Genomic DNA, 21,599 nt, shown 5'->3' with positions numbered 1-21,599 from the left:
TTGTTTATTAAATGCAAATTTTTGCTCCTCTGCAGACCTGCTTATCAAGATTCTCTGGTTGTAGAGCTAGGAAACGTGTTTGGGGGAAAGAAATGCACAAATAAAGGCAGAGATTTGAATGTTCACAAGCTGAACACACTCGTGTAACCAACACCCAGATGAAGAAACTCACCAGCAGCTCAAAAACTCCGCTTCCCTCTCCAAGGCACTGCTTCCTGCACCAGGGGTAAAAGTGACTACTAACGTAGATTAGTTTGCCTGATTTGAATTTTCTATAAATGAAATTACAGAGCATATACTTGAGACCTATGAAACAACTAGCCTGTATTTTTAAATGTCAGTAATATGAACGACAAGGGTAGGTTTATTACATATTTTAAAAGACCAGACATAACTAAATGCAGGTTGTAACCCTTCACAAGATCATAGGCCCGGAAGGCTTTTTTCATTTGCTGGGAATAACATAAATGGAACAATTGCTAATAGTTAAATAAGGAGTGCAAATTAATAAATTACGTGGGAATTCCCTGGTGATCCAGTGGTGAGGATTCTGGGCTTTCACTCTAGGTCAAGAGTCTGGACCCTTGGTCTGGGAACTAGGATCCTGCAAGGCTTGAGGCACAGCCAAAATCATACATATATACATACATGTGTATATATAAGTGTGTGTGTATATATATATGCATACACATGTATATGTGACTATTATACAGATATATGATTATTATTAACTTACTGAATTTGAGTATTGTACTGATTATGTAAAGTCATGCCCTTGTTTCTAGCAAACATCACATTTAAGTGTAAAGGAACATCATGTCTGCAGTTTCCTCTCAAATGGGTCAAAAAAAATATTAAGCAATAGGAAAATGTTAACATTTGGGAACTCGAAATGAAAACGGGAATTACTTATACTTGTTTTGTAACTTTTCTGTAAAGTTTGAATTCTTTTAAGAAGAAAGGTTAATAAAATTAATGGGGTCACTTACGGAGAGAAAAAAATTGTACTAAGACATCAGCAACATTTAGACGAGTAGTGAAGAAAAGATGGAAGAATGTTAAAAGATGAAGTCAAAAGGACTGCAAACAGTCACAAAAGAAAGCACAGTTTCTGTGCTCTTCTGCACCTTGAAGTCTTAAGAGACAGCTGCTCACGCGCGGTGTCGACTAAGCCAAGCCCTCGAAACCCAACCGCGAAAGCACAGCAGAGCTCCAGCAGACTCCGCCATGTTTTCCCAGTAAGCATGTGTGCGCATACGTGCGTACGTCCCAACCAATCGGTGCCCACGTCGGCGACTCTTTCACTACCGGGGCGGGGCGGCCTTCTACACAGGCGCAGGGTTGGGCGGGTCTTCTTCCTTCTCGCCGAACGCCGCCAACATGGTGAGTATCGCCGGCGCGGGCTCCATGTCTGACCCCTATGCCGCTCCAGCTTTGCCTGGGCTGGGGGCTGGAGGCGAGCAGCGGCGCTCAGTGGATCTTAGGTATAGTGCAGTGAGGTTCCCCGGGTGGGCAAGACACAAGAGTTGGGAGCTTTCAGGATGCGCGTCCGAGGAGCGCGTGGAGGGCCCGGCAGGCCGGGCGCTCGCTGGGCCACGCGTGCGCGCTCTGGCCGCCTCCGCTGTCTCGTTGCGGCGGCCAGTCGCCTAGCCCGCCCGCCGGGGCCGAAGCAGGACAGGGCATGGTGGTATGGCCGTGCTGGCTTCTTAGACGGGGAGGCCAGCGGGAGACTGACTTGCTACCGTTTCCTCTGTGGATTTCGTCCATCCTGGTTGTTCCATGGCACTTCGGCGTGTTCTCCTCAACATTCTTTTTTCCTGTTTTTAGCCGCACTATCTTTAAATTGCAAAGACTGGCAAACTGGATCGTATTTTTAATCAGTCTCGCTGTTCTCTCCCCCCGTCTCCCAATTTTAGGTGTTCAGGCGTTTCGTAGAGGTTGGCCGGGTGGCCTACGTCTCCTTTGGGCCTCATGCCGGGAAGCTGGTCGCGATTGTAGATGTTATTGATCAGAACAGGGTAAGTGTAAGGAAAAGTGTCACGGCTTTACGTGGCAGTGTAGACGACAATGGTAATGGATTCAGCGGCCCTCTTAAGATAGGAGTACTATGGGTGGTAGTTTTACTTAAACAGCCAGCGCAGATAGGGGTTACAGAGCAGAGGCTTGAATTGACCTGTTACTACTGGGTTTGAGTAATACTTCTAAACTAGGCAGTTTTAAACTAAAGGTGGGCTAAAACATGGGCGAGATGTAAATCACTTATTATGTTCAAAGCGAGTTTGGAACAAAGCCATAGAAAGCCTTTTCTTTCACATAGAAAGCCCTTGTTTCCTGTTGTCACTATTTGAGCACCACAAACTAAGGGATTGAGCAGATAGTTTTTTTGTGGGAAATGGAAGTATTAAAGACAAAACTATGTGTTGGGTGCTATGCTTAACTATCACTGCTAACTCTTTTTAACCTTTAAGAAAGCATTTAAATATAAGAATTTGATGATTCTGAAAAGACTAATATTATGTAGGATATCTGCAGTTTGAATGCTGTTACATTTTTATACTGAGATCCTTGATCTTATGTCTTCTAGGCTTTGGTGGATGGACCTTGCACTCAAGTAAGGAGACAGGCTATGCCTTTCAAATGCATGCAGCTCACTGACTTCATCCTCAAGTTCCCACACAGGTCACTATCCAACTATCACCCTTCCCATAGTTTTGTTAATACTAGTAAAAGTTTGCTTAATTTCATTTAAAAATGTTGTTGGTTATTTCGTTTTTCTCTTGAGAATATAGTAAGCAGTGTGAAAGTGAGAGCCATTTAGAAGAGAGAGTTGCGTTGTAAAAGTAGACAGACATTTACTTCTAAAATGCCCTGCGATCCGGTGGTTCTCTGGCTTTCCCTTTGTCCAGATTTCCCATTCTTTTTCTCTTGTACCCCTTTCTGTCAGGATTTGCACAACAAAGAACTTTCTGTATGTGTAGTTTCTTGAACATGTGTTAGTCAATTTTAGCTTTAGAACAAAAAATACTATCATTAGTAGAACTTTTCATATGTGTCAGCTAATGTTTAACATAACATCATCTCCTTAAGACAGCCACCAAAGAGGTTCTCTTCCTGGCTATTCATGAACAATTAAGGCAGCCATTCTGTGATTCTTGGCATGATGTAGGTTACAGAAGTTAAAAACTGATGTGTTGCTGTGTGGTGATGATTGTTTGCAATGTAACCTGTGCAATGACTGGTTTACTTTCTAAGCATACTGGATTTTGATGTTTGAAACAAATACCAAAGTGGTTACAATTCCATTTTATGGCATTTGAATGCAAATCTTTAGGCATTACTGTACAGAATAAAACAAGGCAATAAGGGACAACTACGTTACAGCTCAGACGGTAAAGCGTCTTGTCTGCAATGCGGGAGACCTGGGTTTGATCCCTGGGTCAGGAAGATCCCCTGGAGAAGGGAATGGCAATCCACTCCAGTACTATTGCCTGGAAAATCCCATGGACAGAGGTGCCTGGTAGGCTACAGTCCATGAGGTCGCAAAGAGTCGGACACGACTGAGCAACTTCACTTCACTTCATGTTATTCTTTATGAAAAGGAAATTGCTTTCTGCTGCTGCTGAGTCGCTTCAGTCGTGTCCAACTCTATGCGACCCCAGAGATGGACGGCAGCCCACCAGGCTCCTCCGTCCCTCGGATTCTCCAGGCAGGAACACTGGAGTGGGTTGCCATTTCCTTCTCCAATGAAAGTGAAAAGTGAAAGTGGAGTGGTTTACATATTTTTATTAAAAAATTGTGTTTTGAGGATGTAAGATATCTTGGCTTAGTGGACACTGTTGGAACAAGTAGAAGATAACATTGTGCCTTGTGCTGTTTTCTGTGGAGACACTACAACTGGCAGTAGAAAAAACAAGGGTTCTTGTGGCATTTTTCTTGTGCTTTTTTAACTTGTGCTTTTTCAGAGGATGAAAAGCTGTCCCTGAATCTGTGTGACCTCAGAGCTGATTTCTTAAATCTTTGTTCTTGGCTCTTTCTAGTGCCCGCCAGAAGTATGTCCGGAAAGCCTGGGAGAAGGCAGATATCAATGCAAAGTGGGCAGCCACAAGGTGGGCCAAGAAGATTGAAGCCAGAGAAAAGGTAATGATTTGAGTTATTTGAAGTTGGACATGTTCTGATTTTGGGGGATTAGAAGGTGGTTTGACAGAGTTGTTTTTTTTTTTTTTTTCAATAACACAGAAAGCCAAGATGACAGATTTTGATCGTTACAAAGTCATGAAGGCAAGGAAAATGGTAAGTTTTTGTGATGGTTGTATTCCAGCCCTGAATTTATTTGTCTGGTAATTATGTTTGCCTAAGTTTCTAGACCACAAAGTTAACATCATAGAAGTCTTAGATGTTATAAGGGTGGTCTCCTGTACCTATCTACATATCCATACATATAGGATGGGTCAGAGTTTTGTGTGCATATATAATGAACATTTTTATTGAAATTTTTCAGAGGAACAGACTAATCAAGATTGAAGTTAAGAAACTTCAAAAGGCAGCTCTCCTGAAAGCTTCTCCCAAGAAAGCCCTTGCTGCTAAGGGGGCAGCTGCAGTAGCTGCTGCTGCTGCCAAGGTTGCAGCAAAAAAGATGACCACTGAGGGTAAGAAGGCTCCAGCCCAGAAGGTTCCTGCCCAGAAAGCTGCAGGCCAGAAGGCAGCACCTCCTCCTAAAACTCAGAAGGGTCAGAAAGCTCCATCCCAGAAAGCACCTGCTCCAAAGGCATCTGGCAAGAAAGCATGAGTGCATAAGAGGCTATTTGAATCAGAATAAAAGTTCTTTTTGACGTGCTGGCAAATTATTTAATCTGTGGATTAAAGTCTTTTTGCCTGGGCTGGGTTTACGAGGCAGATTGATGGTAGGATTGTTACTGTCCTCATTGGAGAAGGAATTCCTGAGTCCGCTCTGTCCAGATTCAGATACTATCAAGTCATCACACAAAGTCCTAAGTAATGTTCTTAAGGGAAATCATGATAATTAGACCACTGGGTTAATTTTCTTTCCTTGTACAAATACACATCTCATAAATAACTAAAATCCCAGATGCTTCTGATGCTCAAGAGTAAATTTTCTTACAAAAATACACTGTAGGTAAACAAATACTACATTTTGATAGGTTGGTTACTTAGTTACCAGTTTCCAGTCATTTCTCATTTTTGTTTAGTGGCATTAATAGGCAAGTGATACAGTGTAATAGTTGCTGTGATAGAGGAAATACAGGCAATTTTGTGTTACTTGTCCTAACAAGGACAAGGGGGGTTGTCTAAAGTGGAATCTTCAGCTTCCACCCAGAATATGGTGTGGGGGAAGGGAGGTATGAATCTCAGGCATGTAGAAGACTTGCCGGAGACCACAGGACTGGGAAGCCAGGTGTTGGCTCTGTGGTGGGAGGACAGTGTGTAGAAAGCCATAGAGTGCTTTTTAAATAGAGTGATGTCTAAAATTTACATTGTGTCCTGTTGAACGAACTGAAACATGGGACAGGAAGAGTTGGGAAGGTCAGGTGGTTTCAAGTTTGGCAGTACTCTTTACTCTAAAGGTCCAAAGCCCAAAGTGGCACTGGTGAAATTGTATTGAGGTTCATGAGCCGCATCTTCTAGTATTCCTAGAACTGCATATTCTAGTTAGCATTCATGATGATAAAAATTTCTGAATGCCTTTTTGTCTGAAATCTTACCTAATAGCTCAGTTGGTAAAGAATCCATCTGCAATGCAGGAGACTCTAGTTCGATCCTGGGTTGGGAAGATCTGCTGGAGAAGGAATAGGCTACCCACTCCAGTGTTGTGGCCTGGAGAATTCCATGGGTTGTATGGTCCATGGACATGTATATTTTGGGCTTCCTGGTGTCTCAGTTGGTATAGTGTCTGCCTGCAGTGCAGGAGACCCAGGTTCAATCCTGGCCTGGGAAGATCCCTGGAGAAGGGAATGGCAACCCACTCCAGCATTCTTGCCTGGAAAATCCCATGGTTGGAGGAGCCTGATAGGTTACAGTCCACGGGGTCACAAAGAGTGGGACACAGCTAAGCAACATCACTTTCAGTTTTCACTTTGCTTGTCTTTAGTTATTTCCCCCTTAAGAATTTTTTACTTAGAGCACATCAGATAGAAACTGCCCAGGTGAGCCACAGACCACACAGGTGAACGGGTGTGTGCATCGTCATTCACTTGAGTCGTGTCTGACTGTGTGATCCCATGGACTTTAACCTGCCAGGCTTCTCTGTCCATGGGATTCTGCAAGGCACGAATACTGGAGTGGGTTCCCATACCCTCCTTCAGGGGATCCTAACTGACCCAGGGATTGAACCCACGGCGTCTTCTGCCTCTTCTGCATTGCAGTTGGATTCTTTACAGCTGAGCCACGAGGGAAGCCCCAGAGGGGTTTGCCTTGACTTCAAATGCCGATTCCAAGGCTCTCAGGCCTCTTGCACTTCTCAGGGTGCAGCTGTAATTGGAGTTCCCATGACTGCCTCGTTAATAGAACTAAGGCATGTTGCAGGCTTCCCAGGTGGCTCAGTGTTAAAGACTCTGCCTGCCAAGCAGGAGACTATCCCTGCAGGTTCTATCCTTGGTTCCAGAATATCTGGAGAAGGAACTCGGGAACATTTGTTATAGGCCTGTCACAAAAGGTAACTCGGAACAGCCAAATGGAAATGCATGAGTTAAGGTATGAGGGAAGGAGCACACAACTTACACGCCCTGTCTAGCTTGCTACTCTCCCAGCACCTTTATATTTATCCTGGGAACTGCCTTCCTTTTCTAGAGTTTTTATGAAATTTCATTAGGTAGGCATGTTTGATTGAATCATTGGCTATTGGTGATTAGTTAGATCCCCAGCTCTTCTGCTCCAGGCAGGTTGGGAGGTGGTGGTGGTGGTGACCAGGTCACCCACGATGGATGACTATGAAGTTGTGGTTCCTCTGCTGAGTAGCACCCCGTCCCTCCCCGCCCCATCCCCATCTTGAAGTTAGGAGACCCTGGCCACCGGTCATCTCAGTCAAAAAGGACAGTCCTACCACCCTGGAGACTCCCCAAGAATTTTAAAAGCTTCTTGTGTCAAGAACTGGATGCGAATACCAAATACGTATTTCTTAAGTCATAGTATTACACCCTGTATCTCTGTGATAATTTGCAGTTTATGAATTGAGTCAGTTAATCTGTTGAATTTATGAGTTTGAAACTATTTCCATTCTCAATTGAGAAACTGAGGAAGAGTTTAGTAATTTGCCAAGGCCATACAGTGAAGACAATTCGAACCTAGTCAGATCTCAGATTTCATGATTTTAGGTCACAGTCCAGGCCATCAGCCACTAAGCAGGGGAAACAGGCTATACTCATGAGGTTAAGTTGCTGCTAGCAAGTGTGGGGCTTCCCTGGTGGCTCAGACGGTAAGAATCCGCCTGCAGCGTAGATTGTGCGCGCTAGCCTTGGATTAGGGAGATCCCCTGGAGGAGGGCGTGGCAGCCCACTCCAGTGTTCTTGCCTGGAGAATCCGCATGGACAGAGGAGCCTGGCGGGCTACAGGCCGTGGGGTCCCAAAGAGTTGGACAAGACTGAGAAGGCGATGGCACCCCACTCCAGTACTCTTGCCTGGAGAGTCCCGTGGACGGAGGAGCCTGGTGGGCTACAGTCCATGGGGTCACGGAGGGTCGGACACGACTGAGCGACTTCCCTTTCACTTTTCACTTTCATGCATTGGAGAAGGAAATGGCAACCCACTCCAGTGTTCTTGCCTGGAGAATCCCAGGGACGGGGGAGCCTGATGGGCTGCCGTCTCTGGGGTCGCACAGAGTCGGACACGACTGAAGCGACTTAGCAGCAGCAGCAGAGCGACTAAGCACACACAGCAAGTGTTAGCGCCATAACTTAAAGCATCACAAGTATAATGTAGAATCTCTGTCCTTGACGAAGTGTCAGCTTGGCGTAAGCAGCCACAGATACCAGCTAATGCGCGCCCAGTCATCCGGTATCTGGCTTGCGGAGGAACCATGGAGAAAGGCCAGCCTCCGGGCTTCCTAGAGAGGCACCGAGAGCGCCAGTTGGGAGCGCTTCCGCCTTAGCTACGTTCGGTGCTGGCACTCGCGCTCGCCGAGTTGCCGGGAATTCCGCGATCCTGTTCCCGGGTGGCGCAGTCCTCCTCATCCTGGAGCTTGCCGAGCAGAGGCCTCTGAAGCTCCGCGAGCCTGAGCACAGCCCTCTGCTGGAGAGGAGCAATCGATCTTTCTGCCCTGAAGGGCCGGCCCGACCTCCTTCCTCTGACTCGCGGTACTCAGGGTAGGGACCGGTCACGTTTGGAGTCGCCTGTTTCCCAGGGTGGAGTGTTCAGATCCGGATGCGGGCTTCGGTTCTCATCGCCCAACTAGGAAGTTGTTTGTTTTACCCTTTCCTCCCGGGGCCAGAACTCCGCTTGCATTTTGTTCTGCAGCCCTTGCAGAGATCCAGAGGCCTGTATTACCCTACTTTCTCTGCAAAAGCTTGTTTGGGATCTTTGCCAACCATGGTCAATAGAAGCATTCAGTGCAGACTACGTAGTAATGCATTCAAAGTGGGCCAGGGATTTTCTTAAAAGTCAGATGTTCTGCAGTCCTTGACTCTTGCTTCAGAGATTCTTTCTAGGAATTTCTGTCCTCATCAGGCAAATTTGTAGAGTGTACAAAGGAGCAGTGGCAGCGCGCAGTGCATCGCTGTCGGGGGTGCAATGAGAACATCCAGAGTGTTCTGAGAATATCTTTCCTAGGGTAGTGGCGAGGAGACTGAGGGAGGAAGAGGTGGCAAGTGTGAGAAACAAGATAGGGTTAGTCTCACTGTGGTTCTTCCTCCGCTTAGCTCTCCAGGTTTTTGCTTTTCCAAACAGAAAGGGCAGTGCATGAAGCCAGGAGTCATCAGCCATTCTCCAGACATTGTCCCAGGTGAGCTGAGTTTTTTTTCCAGCTTTCCACATTCAGAACAGATATGAAAGGGCATTACAGGACATGCCTTGGCCAGTCCTGTGCTTAGCTTTGCATCCATCAAAGAGTATGGCAAAGGAGTTTGTTAGGGGAGTTAATGAGGGAGAGTAGAATAAATTTGGAAGGATCAGGTGTGAAAAGAGGGAAGCACCAGCCTAGAAATTCTAGAAAGTGAGAATCTACATCCAGGCAGACCGTGAGGACGGTGCACAGATGAACAGGTTTGGGGTCAGTCTTTTCTCTCCAGGGGCTTTGCCTAAAGTATGGTAGTCATGGGGGATTATGTTCCACTAAGAAACCCCCCAACTGAGGAATTCCCTGGCAGTCCAGTGGTTAAGACTCTGGGCCTCCATTGCAGTGGGTGTGGGTTTAATCCCTGGTCAGGGAACTAAGATCCTCCATGCTCTGTGGTGGGGCCAAACAAACCCCAAGTGACAGTGGCTTAAACAGGGAAAAAGCCTCTCTCTCACACCAGAGAAGTCTGGGAGAGGCAGTCTAGGGTGAGTGTGATGGCTCCACTAGCATCACACATCCATGTTCTTTCTATCTTTCTGCTCCACCATCCTAGCACTGGCTCTCCTGCCCAAGGTTACTTCACAGTCTAAGGCGGCTGCTTGATCTCCAGCATTCATCTGCATTCCACCTAGAAGAGGAGATGCTAAAAATGCAAACCTCTCAGCTGTTCTCTTTTAGAAACCTCTTAGAAGTGAGATAGATGGATGGATAGATATATTAATAACTGTCAGTCTTTGCTACAATCTCTTATGAGAAACATTTGCTATTTGGAATCATCTAGGAAGTTCCCCCAATCTCATCTGTTGTTGTAATAAGTGCTGAGATTTATATATTATCATGTGCCAGGTGATGTTTGCTTTACACATACTAATTCATTCCATCCTTACAAGAGCCTCATCAGCTTGGTATTGCTAGTATCAGAGTTTTTTAGATGAAGAAATTGAGGCACAAAAACTTAAGTGTCTCATCTAAGTTTGTACAGCTAATGGCTATAGTGGTGGAATTTGAACCTAGGGAGTATGACTGTAGAGCTGGGCTTGTCAACCTTAGCACTGTTGATGTTTCAGGCCAGGTAATCCTTTGTTGTGGGGGACCCTCCTGTGTACTGTAGGCTGTTAAGTAACATGCATCCGTGGCCTCTAACCACTAGGTGCCAGTAGCATCACCACCCCCCGGAGGTTGTGGCAACGAAAACGAAAACGAAAACCGGCTCCAGACATCGCCACATATTCCCTGCTGGGCACAATTGCCCCCCACTGAGAACCACAGCTCTAAAGTCTCTGCTGTTTGCCATGAAATCTGTGCTGCCTCTGAAACCTACTTCCCATGTAGGGGAATCAGCAGCCCCACTGACTCTTTAAAAATGTATCTGTCTTATTTTGGCTTTGCTGGGTCTTCGCTGCTGCACACAGGCTCTCCCTCCTTGCAGGGGCGGGGGCTGCTCTCTGGTGGTGTGGGCTCCTAATTGTCGTGGCTTCTCTTGTTGCAGGTCACCGGCTCTAGAGCGCAGGCTCAGTAGTTGTGGTGTACGGGGTTAGTTCCCCCACGCCATGTGAAATCTTTCTGGACCAGGGCTTGAACCCCAGTCCTCTGCATTAGCAGGCAGAGTCTTAACCACTGGACCATGAGGGAAGTCCCCTGTTAATTTAATAATGGAGAGGGAGGAAGTGTCAGCAAAGGAATGAAGCAGAATGATGAGAGATGGAGCTGGATGTTGAGAATCTGCATATTGAAGAGAACAGAACAAATGGTATCTAAGTAATTAGAGAGGTGTGGAGGGTGGAAGCCCTAATGTGAGGGAAGATGGTCAGGGCTGTGCTCTCAACTGCTGACTCTCGAGGAAGTAGAGGCAGAATATTAACATTCAGGGTCAGCAGTGTCTGTTCTCCACTGTTCAGTGAGGGAGCCACTAGCTACAGGTGCCTATTTAGATTAAAATGAATTAAAATTAGAAATCCAGTTCATCAGTCACACTAGCCAACTTTAGATTTCCTGGTCAAGGTGTTATCTGATTTCTTCACTGTAGAGTTATTATTTTTCCCCCTGCAACTGATTGGGAATCATTTAAAATCATGCAGATACCCTGCTCATCAACATTTCCTCCTAGATTTTGCACCTAGCAGTGGTTCTTGTCTAAATGGGTCTTTACAGTGATGGCTACAAGTCCTCTGCTTCTTCTTTGGTGGCTCTTTTTTCCAGGACACGCCCTCCCTGAAGTTCAGGCCCCTCCCTTTGCCTCCAGCTAGGGCTTGAGAAGAAGCCTGTTGTTTCAGGAGCCAGTGACCTTTGAGGACGTGGCTGTGTACTTCACCCAGAACCAATGGGCCAGCCTGGTCTCTGCGCAGAGGGCTCTGTACAGGGAGGTGATGCTGGAGAATTACGCAAACATAACTTCCTTGGGTGAGTCCTCCTTCCTTCCTGAAACTCAGCTGCTGCCCTTGGGGGCTCCTGGCTTCCTCTATAATGTATCTGGGATCTCTATTACCACCAGAATTGATGCTCCATGAGCTGAGCTCCCCGATCCTCAGTTGCAGGAGTAACTAACTACTGGAGAAAGATCTGGGTTCATTTCAGTTTTAAACAAGACTTCCCCGAAATTCCGCGGCAGTCCAGTGGTTAGGACTCCACACTGCCAAGGGGGCAGGTTCAATCCTTGATTGGGGAACTTAGATCCCACAGGTTTAGCAGTGTGGCCAAAGTGAAAGTGAAGTCGCTCAGTCGTGTCCCACTCTTTGCGACCCCATGGACTGTAGCCTACCATGCTCCTCCGTCCATGGGATTTTCCAGGCAAGAGTACTGGAGTGAGTTGCCATTGCCTTCCAGTCTTCCTTCTTTCCCCATGGGAATTCTCCTGCGAGGGGCTTTGCCCTGGGGTCAGAGCACTGAGAAGGTTCCATATTCGTTCCTTCACTCTTTCAGTTCCCTGATGGAGACTGTGGCCCCATCTTCTCTGTGTGAGTCTCCTAAGGCCTTCTGTACACACTTCCAGTGACAATGTGGACTTCCTGTGCTCTCAGAACCAGAATAAGCTTCCTAGGCAAAACAGTTTGAGCCCTCCTTTCATCCCCCGAGTCTCTCCACACTGGCCTCCCTTCGTCTCCTGGGACGTCACTGCTTTTTCCACCTGGCAAAGCAGAGGGTAGACTGAGAGGGGTCCGAGGAGACTGTCCTCAACTTTCTATTCCTTTTCTGTGTCCTTCAACAGCATTTCCATTCCCCAAATCAGATCTGATCTTCTGGCTGGAGCGACGGGAAGAACCAGGGCACCTGGATCCCTGGACACTGGTCGGGAGAGAGCACCCGAGAGGTACCTGCAGAGGTAAGCAGGAGAACCTGCCATTCTCTTCTCCATAGAGCTTCAGCCCCAAACTGGAAAAGACTTGTCCAGACCTTTCATTTTCTGTCATTCTTCTTTGTAAAGCTAAAGGATTTCAAACCTTTAGTAGTGCAGATAGACTTCTGTTGATTAACTTACGAATATATACAAAACAGAGAACTTGTTTCTGCAAGGACATTTTGTATGTGTTTGTGTGTGTGTGTGTCAGAGAGAAACTGTCGCAGAAGAATGGACTTTTTATAGATTCCTAAACGCTGAATTAGGAAGTAGCTTTTGAAAGAAACCCTGTTTATTTTGGGGAGTGTTTTTCTACTTTTGTTAAAACAAATGCCGTTGGCATCTTGATAGAGATTGCGTTGACTCTCTAGATGACTTTCGGCAGTATTGACTTTTTTTTTTTTTAAGATTGATCTATTTATGGCTGTGCTGGGGCTTCCTTGATGTGTTCAGGTTTTCTCTGTTACAACAAGCAGAGGCTGCTCCTCCTTGTGGCGCAAGGCTTTTCTGTTGCAGTGGCTTCTCTTGTCGCGGAGCACAGGGGCTGGAGCACAGGCTTAGTCGTTGTGGCGGACAGGCTTAGTTGCCCCAAGGCATGTGAGCTCTTCCGGGAACAGGGATTGAACCCATGTTCCTGGCATTGGCAGGTGGATTCTTAAACAGTGGACTTCCAGGGAAGTCCAGTGCTGACATTTAAACTGTGTTAGTTCTCCCAGCTCACGAACATGGAATATTTCCCATTTATTTCTGTCTTCTTTGGTCGTTTTCATCCATGTCTTGTAGTTTTCAGAGTAGAGATCTTTCAACCCCTCGGTTAAATTTACTCCTAAGTATTTTAGTGTTTTCAATGCTGTTATAAATGGGATCAATTTCTTTATTTCTCAGAAAACTCATTGTTAGTGTATAGAAAGTATTCAGATTTCTATATGTGAATTGTATATCCTGCAGCTTTACTGAATTCACTGATTAGATTTAACTGTTCTTTTTGTTGAGTCTGAATGATTTTCTATATTTTAAATCTTGTTATCTGCAAATAGAACAAATTGTGTTTCTTCCTTCCCAATTCTGGTACCTTTTCTTTCTTTCTTTTTTCTTTATTTTTTGTCTGTTTGCTTTATGTAGGATTTTCAGCACTGTGTTACATTGGAGTGGTGAGAGCGGACGCTCTTGTACCTAATCTTAGAGGAAAAACTTTCAGCCTTTCACTCTTGAGTATGATGTTAGCTGTGGGCGTTTCATTTATGGCCTTTTTTATGTTGACATATGTTCCTTCCCTGTGGCAGTGGTTTAGTTGCTAAGTCATGTCCAACTCTTGTGACCCCCTGGACAATAGCCTGCCTGGCTCCTCTGTCCATGAGATTCTCCAGGGTTAGAATACTGGAATGGGTTGCCATTTCCTTCTCCAGGGGATCTTCTCAACCTCAGAATCAAACTAGTAACTCCTGCATTGCAGGCAGATTTACCAACTGAGCTACAAGGGAAACCCATGTTCCTTCTCTACCTAATTTGTTAAGAGTTTTTATGGTGAATGAATGTTGAATTTTGTGAAATTCTTTTCCTTTACCTATTGAAAGTGAAAGTCGCTCAGTTATGTCAACTCTTTGCAACCCCATGGACTATACAGTCCATGAAATTCTCCAAGCCAGAGTACTGGAGTGGGTAGCCTTTCCCTTCTCCAGGGGATCTTCCCAGCCCAGGGATCGAACCCAGGTCTCCTGCATTGCAGGAGGATTCTTTACCAGCTGAGCCACAAGGGAATTCCTGGAGTGGGAAGCCCACAGGGGAAAAATACTGGAGTGGGTAGTCTATCTCTTCTCCAGAGATCTTCCCGACCCAGGAATTGAACTGGGGTCTCTTGCATTGCAGGCACATTCTTTACCAACTGACCTTTCAGGGTAGCCTTTAACTATTGAGATGGTCATATGATTCTTTTCTTTCATTCTATTCATGTGAAGTTTCACATCAATTGATTTGTGGAAAGCATGTTTATTTATTGGGAATGAGTGGTTTCCTTTTATGTCTTTTGGCTGAGGGATCTTCATTCCTCAGCCAGGGAATAGAAGAACCCCTGCCCTGCTGCAGTGGAAGCACAGAGTCCTAACCACTGGGCTGCCAGGGAATTGAAGTTAAATGTAAAGAACCATCCACAGATTAGGTGGATAGTCTTTCTCATTCAGTCACCCCTGTTCTTAAACTCCCTCAATCCCTAATGCTATTCAGAACCTCTGTAAACCAAGTGCCCCTTTCTGACTCACCCCAATTCTGTCTTCATCTAGTGCCTTTAGATCGACTCCAACACTTGAGCCCACCTTGATGTAAAAAGCTTTCCCAGGGGCCCACCTGCAGTTGTCAGTGTCTCGCTTTGCCACAGCTGCACATTGTCCATTTAGCCTGTCAACAGCTTTGTCCAGTAGGACTTTTCTGGAGCGATGGAAATGTTATGTATCTGCACTGTCCAATATGGGAGCCATTAGCCACATGAGCATTTGAAATGTTGGTGATACTACTGAGGAACTGACTTTTTAACTTTGTTCTATTTTAATTAAATAGCCACATGTGGTTGATGGCCCTAATCAGACAATGCAGCCTATAACAATTTTAAACACAGCCTCCAGCTGCCTCTTTTAGTTTCTAGATCAGTGGCTGTCAAACCCTAGTGTGCGTCAGAAACACTTGCAGTGCTTGTTAAACACAGACTGCTGGACGCCACCTCCAGAAATTCTAGTTTGGTAGACTGGGGTAGGGCCTGGGAACCTGCATTTCTAATGAGTTCCCAGACCATGATGGTCCTGGGACCACACTTTGAAGATCTCTATTCTTGAAAATCTTGAACTGTGTTTTTAAAATTCTGGGTTGCAACTCCTTAGTGCGTTTGCTCATCATTTAAAAATTAGACTAGATTGGGCTAGACTTAAATAAAATAGACCAAACTAGTATAAAATCCGTCGTATATTCATCATTCTTATTAAGGGTCGTGTTCTTCAAAACTCTTGTTTCCATGGGATCTAAACGGTGAGTCAAGGTCAGAAACACTTCACTAAGCTAGCAGTTTCACTTGGCAAATCCTTGGTGCCTGGAAAGGCAAACATGACTTCTCTGTTGTGGCGCACCGTTAAGAGTGTGGGTCCCCTTTCCCCACCAGTGGCCGTCTGCAGTCTTAGAAGGGTCTGAACCAGCCATGTCTTTTTTCCTTCCACAGTTAAGTCTCTCTCCCGCTGGACAGCACACGGGTTTCGCAATTACGGTCCTTTTATGAACCCCTCACAATCTGCAGTGTTACACACTGTCCTTTCCCCAGTCAGGCTTGCAATATAAAACATTTCTTTAAACATTACAGGATATTCTAAAACATTCGAACAGTTTCTTGCCTTGACAGGGGCCTTGAGATCCGCTGTTGCAAACAGCATCTTCCAGCCCTCTGGATGCTGTGTGCTGTGAGAGCTGCTTACCCAGCTCTTTTTGCTCCAGTTTAAAGATCTTCTTCAACCTCAGCTCCATCTGCTTTCTTTTCTTTTGGCCACGCATTGTGATTTGTGGGACCTTAGTTCTCGACCAGGGATTGAACCCAGGGCCACAGAAATGAGAATGCTAAGTCCTAACCACTGGATTGCCAGGTCATTCCCTTCCTCTGCTTTTTAAATTGCTTCCCATTCAGCATTTTCTCCACCCTATTCCTGTTTTTTCTTCTTCCATTTGTCTCCACTAATAGTTTTTGCTGTCTGTACTGATTTTGTTGTCCTAATGGCATTGCTGGCTTTCTCTACCTCCAATATTTTTACTTTTCCTTCAGGGTATCATCAGGAGGCTATGTCTCTCTCCAAAAGTACACATGTCCTGGTCATGGCATTAATAGTACTGCTTAATCCCTTTCTCCTTTCAGCATAACTAGGTGACTGTTATGTTTTCTTTTGTTTCTTTTTTTGGATACCTTTATCATTATATAATACCCTTTTTTTGGTTACAGTCTTTGTTTTAAACTGTATTGTGTCTGGTATGAGTATTGCTACTCCAGCTTTCTTTTTATTTCCATTTCCATGGACTATCTTTTTCCATCCCTTCACTTTCAGTGTTTGTGTGTCTTTATTACTTATTTAAAATTTTTATTTCATATTAGAATACAGTTGATTAACAGTGTTGTGTTTCAGATGTACAGCAGAGTGATTCAGTGATATCATGTAATGTTTTCATCATGCTAGGTGGTGAAACCAAGACAGAACGGAGGGCAGACTGCAGAGCTGGGCATTTCAAAGGGACCAGAGTCTCACAAGTTGATAACGGAGGTGCTGCTGGTGGATGTTCCCAGGCACCCTCTCTTTGAGAACAGCTTAGAGAAGCTGCAGCTGTTTGACCCAGGGAAGGAAAAATACTCAAAGAACGGTGATTTCACAGATTTGCCAGTCCAGGATCATCCATCCTCCACTGTTGAAAGAGAAGAGATAGCCAGACAATTGGAAGGAAGCTGTGGTATCTGCATGCATCTCATTATTAAGCAGGGCCTCCCTAGAGAACAGGTATTTTATAATTGTGGTGAGTGTGGCAGATATTTCAACCAACATTCAGACCTTCACCAGCATCAGAGAATTCAGATGGACAAGAGGCCCTACAAATGCAAAGAATGTGGCAAAGCCTTCAGCTATAACTCAAAACTGTCACGGCACCAGAAGATCCACACTGGGGAGAAACCGTACCCTTGCCAGGAATGTGGACAAGCCTTCAGTCAAAACTTGCACCTCCTTCAGCATCAGAAACTCCACGGGGGAGAGAAGCCCTACGAATGTAAGGACTGTGGGAAAACCTTCAGCTACAACTCAAAACTTATCCGGCATCAGTGAATCCACACTGGGGAGAAACCCTTTAAGTGTAAGGAATGTGGGAAGGCTTTTGGGTGTAACTATGACCGCGTCATCCATGAGCGAATTCACACTGGGGAGAAGCCATACGAATGTAAGGAGTGTGGGAAAAGCTTCAGTTCAAATTCAGTCCTGATTCAGCATCAGAGGATCCACACCAGGGAGAAACCTTACAAAAGTAAGGAGTGCAGCAAGGCTTTCCGCCGAAGTTCACTGTTTCTCCAGCACCAGAGGTTCCACACTGGGGAAAAGCTCTATAAATGTAATGAATGTTGGAAAACTTTCAGTTGTAGCTCATGCTTTATAGTACATCAGAGAATCCACACTGGGGAGAAACCTTATGAATGCCAGGAGTGTGGGAAGGCGTTCAATCAGAAAATCACCCTGGTTCAGCACTAGCAAGATCACACTGGGGAGAAACCTTATGAGTGTAAAGTGTGTGGGAAATCCTTCAGATGGAGCACAAGTTTCATTCACCATCAGAAACTGCACACCAGGAAGAAACCCGACCAAGTTACAAGGCCATCCCCGGTGAAGCCCTGCCGCCCCCACTTCAGTCCTATCCCCTCCGTCTCCCCAACATGCACGACCTGCCCCAGCCACGCCAGGGGCTCCCCTGTCTTGTCCACGGGCACCGCTGCCTCCTCCTTCTGTGCCTCTCTTCCTGTTGCTCTTGTTAACTTGTTAACAAGATGTTACTTAATACTCATTAACCTTTCTCCTGCTTCATTTTTTACTCGAAGGCCAAACTTGCCTGCTACTCCATTTATCTCTTGACTTCTGATTTTTGTATTCCAGTCCCCTATGATGAAAAGGACGTCTTTTTTTGGTGTTAGTTCTACAACGTCTTGTAGGTCATCATAGAACCGTTCAACTTCAGCTTCTTTGGCATTAGTGGTTGGGGCACAGACTTGGATTACTGTGATATTGAATGGTTTGCCTTGGAAACGAACAGAGATCATTCTGTCATTTCTGAGATACATCCAAGTACTGCATTTCAGATTCTTTTGTTGGCTCTGAGGGCTACTCCATTTCTTCTACGGAATTCTTGCCCATAGTAGTAGATATAATGGTCATCCGAGTTAAATTCACCCATTCCAGTCCATTTTAGTTCACTGATTCCTAAAATGTTGATGTCCATTCTTGCCATCTCTTGTTTGATCACTTCCAGTTTAGCTTGATTCATGGTGGCTCTGACAGTAAAGCGTCTGACTGCAATGTGGGAGACCTGGGTTCAATCCCTGGGTCAGGAAGATCCCCTGGAGAAGGAAATGGCAACCCACTCCAGTTCTCTTGCCTGGAAAAGTCCATGGATGGAGAAGCCTGGTAGGCTATAGTCCATGGGGTTGCAAAGGGGCAGACACGACTGAGTGACTTCACTTTCACTTTTTCTTTCATGGACCTAACATTCCAGGTTCCTGTGCAATATTGTTCTTTACAGCATCGGACTTTACTTCCCTCAGCAGTCACATCCACAGCTGGGTGTTGTTTTTGCTTTGGCTCCATCCCTTCATTCTTTCTGGAGTTATTTTCCACTGATCTCCAGTAGCATATTGGGCACTTACCGACCTGGGGAGTTCATCTTTCAGTGTCCTATCTTTTTGCCTTTTCATACTGTTCATGGGCTTCTCAAGGTAAGAATATGAAGTGGTGTGCCATTCCTTTCTCCAGTGGACCACGTTTTGTCAGACCTCTCCACCATGACGTCTTGGGTGGCGCTACACAGCATGGCTCATAGTTTCACTGAGTTAGACAAGGTTTTGATTCATGTGATCAGTCTGGTTAATTTTCTGTAATTGTGGTTTCCATTCTGTCTGCCCTCTGATGGAGAAGTGTAAGAGGCTTATGGGAGCTTCCTGATGGGAGAGACTGGCTGTGCTGGAATCTTGGTCTTGTTTTGATGGGTGGGGCCATGCCCAGTAAATCTTTAATCCAATTTTTTGTTGATGGGTGAGGCTATGTTCCTTCCCTGTTGTTTGGCCTGAGGCCAAACTATGGTAGGGGTGATGCAGTAATGGCGACCTCCTTCAAAATGACTTATTCCAGCCCTGATGTATTCAGTGCCTCTGACCCAGCAATAGGCCACCATCGACCCACGCCTCCACCACAGATTCCTGGACACTCATAGGCAAGTCTGGCTCAGTCTCTAGTGGGGTCGCTGCCCTATCTATCTCCTGGCTCCTGGTGTGCACAAGGTTTTGTTTGTTCCCTCCAAGAGTCTGTTTCCCCAGTCCTGTGGAAGTTCTGTAATCAAATCCCACTGGCCTCCAAGGTCAAATTCCCTGGGGGTTCTTAGTCCCTTTGCCGCATCCCCAGGTTAGGGAATCTGTGGTGGGTCCTAGAACGTTCGTAACAATGTGAAAACTTCTTTGGCGTAATTGTTCTGTTCCACAGAGAGAACATGATTTTCAGAAGATCCATGCAACTGCTTGAGGTGGAAGCATCTACCAGTAAAATTTTCTGGGAGCTAGAAATCCACATCAGTTTCTACAGAAGAAGTCCACCAACAGGCAGGCCGCCTCTGCCAATGGTTCACTCCTGTCTTTGGCAGCCGTGGAATTTAGATTTTGGAAGTCACCTTGGGGACACTAGATGAGTAGAGCATGAATCTAGGAGGGACAGGAGGAGGACTGCCAATAACATGACATCAGGCACTTCAGACAATTGTTGGGGAAATACAGGAGGACTGAGCAGTGCAGCAGAGACAGTGGGCTGTGGAGCCAGGCAGATTACAAAAGGGAGCTGGGCTGGAGCAATGTGCAGCAGATGCTTAATTGCAAGAGAATCTGAGTATACAGTGTATGAAAGGCCCCCATCATAGGGCTTCCTAGGTGGCAATAGTGGTAAAGAATCTGCCTGCCAATTCAGGAGACATAAGAGACATGGGTTTGATCCCTGGGTTGGGAAGATTCTCTGGAGGAGGAAATGGCAGCCCACTCTAGTATTCTTGCCTGGAGAATCCTGTGGACAGAGGAACCTGGCAGGCTACAGTCCAAGGGTCGCAAAGAGTCAGACATGACTGAGCAACTGAGCACAAAAGGTCCCATCATGTGGCATTTGAAACAGCAGAGGAGGAGTCCCTGATACTGCAATACCTGTGGTCACAGAAGAGAAGCCATTCCTGGTTCAGTTTCTATTCAGAGCCTCTGTCATGTAGTTACACTAACTACAAGATGCCTTTGTAATTAAACCTTTCTGGATAGTGATGCTGAATTTCTCCAAGATGGGCCTGGAACACACATACAGTTATATGGTGGGAAAGGGCTCTAAGAATAAATGCTAATCACTGTTTCCCTAAACTGTGCCACAGGTTGGAGCCCCAGTAGGACTTGTATCTCTAAAAACAACATAGTTACAAAACAGAACAGGCTCTCAAGGACTTATTTTGTGCCAGGCACCACTGTAAATACTTTGCCAATCTGAATTCATTTAATTATTATCCTTCATTTATTATTAATAGCCCTTTGTGGGGGGTACCCCCATATAACAGACAATGAAACAGGCAAAGCAACTTGCTGCTGATCCCCGTTATTAAGTGGTACAGCCAGGTTTCTGGAACTAGCTAGTTGATGCCCTCAACCCATACACATTTGGCCACAGAAATGGCGGGCACTGCTCTTCCCATTTCCAATTCTCCCACAGTGGTGTGGACACAGGACCCAGGTCGCCTGGGCACATTTGGAGCAATGTATCTACCTCAGTTACCTTGAATGGCAACCACAATTGGCATAGACCAGGGACCCCAGGGTAGTCCTCAGGACTGAAACCATTCAGCAGTTTGAACCGGATTCCCAGGCAGATCAGTGGTGAAGAATCAGCCTGCAAATGCAGGAGATGCGGGTTTGATCCCTGGGTGTGAAAGATCCCCCTTGAGGAGGAAATGGCTACTCACTTCAGTATTCTTGCCTGGAGAATACCATGGACAGAGGGGCCTGGTGGACTGGTACACCGTTGTCCAAACAGGAGTGGGTCTAGTTCTATCCTAAAACGTTCCCCACACACCTAGGTCCTAGGAAGGGAGAGGGCTTGAAAAAGGTAGATAGAAACCATGGCTTTCCTAAGGGCTGCCCGGCCTAGGACACAAGCACGATCCCTGGCGTGGGCCTCTGAGAGATGACACAGCAGGAGTCACTCTCCCCAAACTGCGCAGCCCAGACTCCAGATGACCCACGGAGAAAATGAGGCAAACAGCTGATGAAGCTGTCCGTTAACCTTGGCCCCACCTGCGCCCCGAGGCCAAGATCTGAATAGATTAAGGCGTCAACAGTACCGCGACACGCCGCCCCTAGTCGGCTCAGCGGTTGGAGCACAAGGGCGGAGGGACCAGCCCCTAGCGCTGCGTAACGGCGCCCACTAGTGACATCACGGGCAAGTGCCGGCCAGAAGCCCGCCCCTGCGGGTCACGTGAGGT

General features: G+C 46.1%; 2 protein-coding genes across 2 annotated transcripts; both read left to right on the top strand.

Moving 5' to 3' along the window:
* The first annotated feature begins 1,320 nt into the window (after positions 1-1,320).
* RPL14 (ribosomal protein L14) lies at positions 1,321-4,844 on the top strand. The gene is made up of 6 exons (XM_052641733.1): positions 1,321-1,383; positions 1,917-2,018; positions 2,585-2,679; positions 4,038-4,137; positions 4,237-4,290; positions 4,499-4,844. Exons 1-6 carry the CDS (start codon positions 1,381-1,383, stop codon positions 4,784-4,786), a joined length of 642 nt encoding a protein of 213 aa, XP_052497693.1. The 5' UTR covers positions 1,321-1,380; the 3' UTR covers positions 4,787-4,844.
* Positions 4,845-8,079: 3,235 nt separating this feature from the next.
* ZNF619 (zinc finger protein 619) lies at positions 8,080-21,545 on the top strand. Its single transcript, XM_052644446.1, is given in 6 exon segments — positions 8,080-8,315; positions 8,868-8,950; positions 11,204-11,404; positions 12,231-12,323; positions 16,535-17,882; positions 21,424-21,545. Coding segments are annotated over 2 exon segments (1,194 nt in total). The 5' UTR covers positions 8,080-8,315; positions 8,868-8,950; positions 11,204-11,404; positions 12,231-12,323; positions 16,535-16,810.
* Positions 21,546-21,599: the final 54 nt, after the last annotated feature.

Source organism: Budorcas taxicolor, chromosome 1 (assembly GCF_023091745.1).
Source record: "Budorcas taxicolor isolate Tak-1 chromosome 1, Takin1.1, whole genome shotgun sequence".
Lineage (NCBI taxonomy): Eukaryota > Metazoa > Chordata > Mammalia > Artiodactyla > Bovidae > Budorcas > Budorcas taxicolor.
Note: the sequence above shows the minus strand (reverse complement) of the source record. Positions and strands in the feature narration are given on the sequence as shown.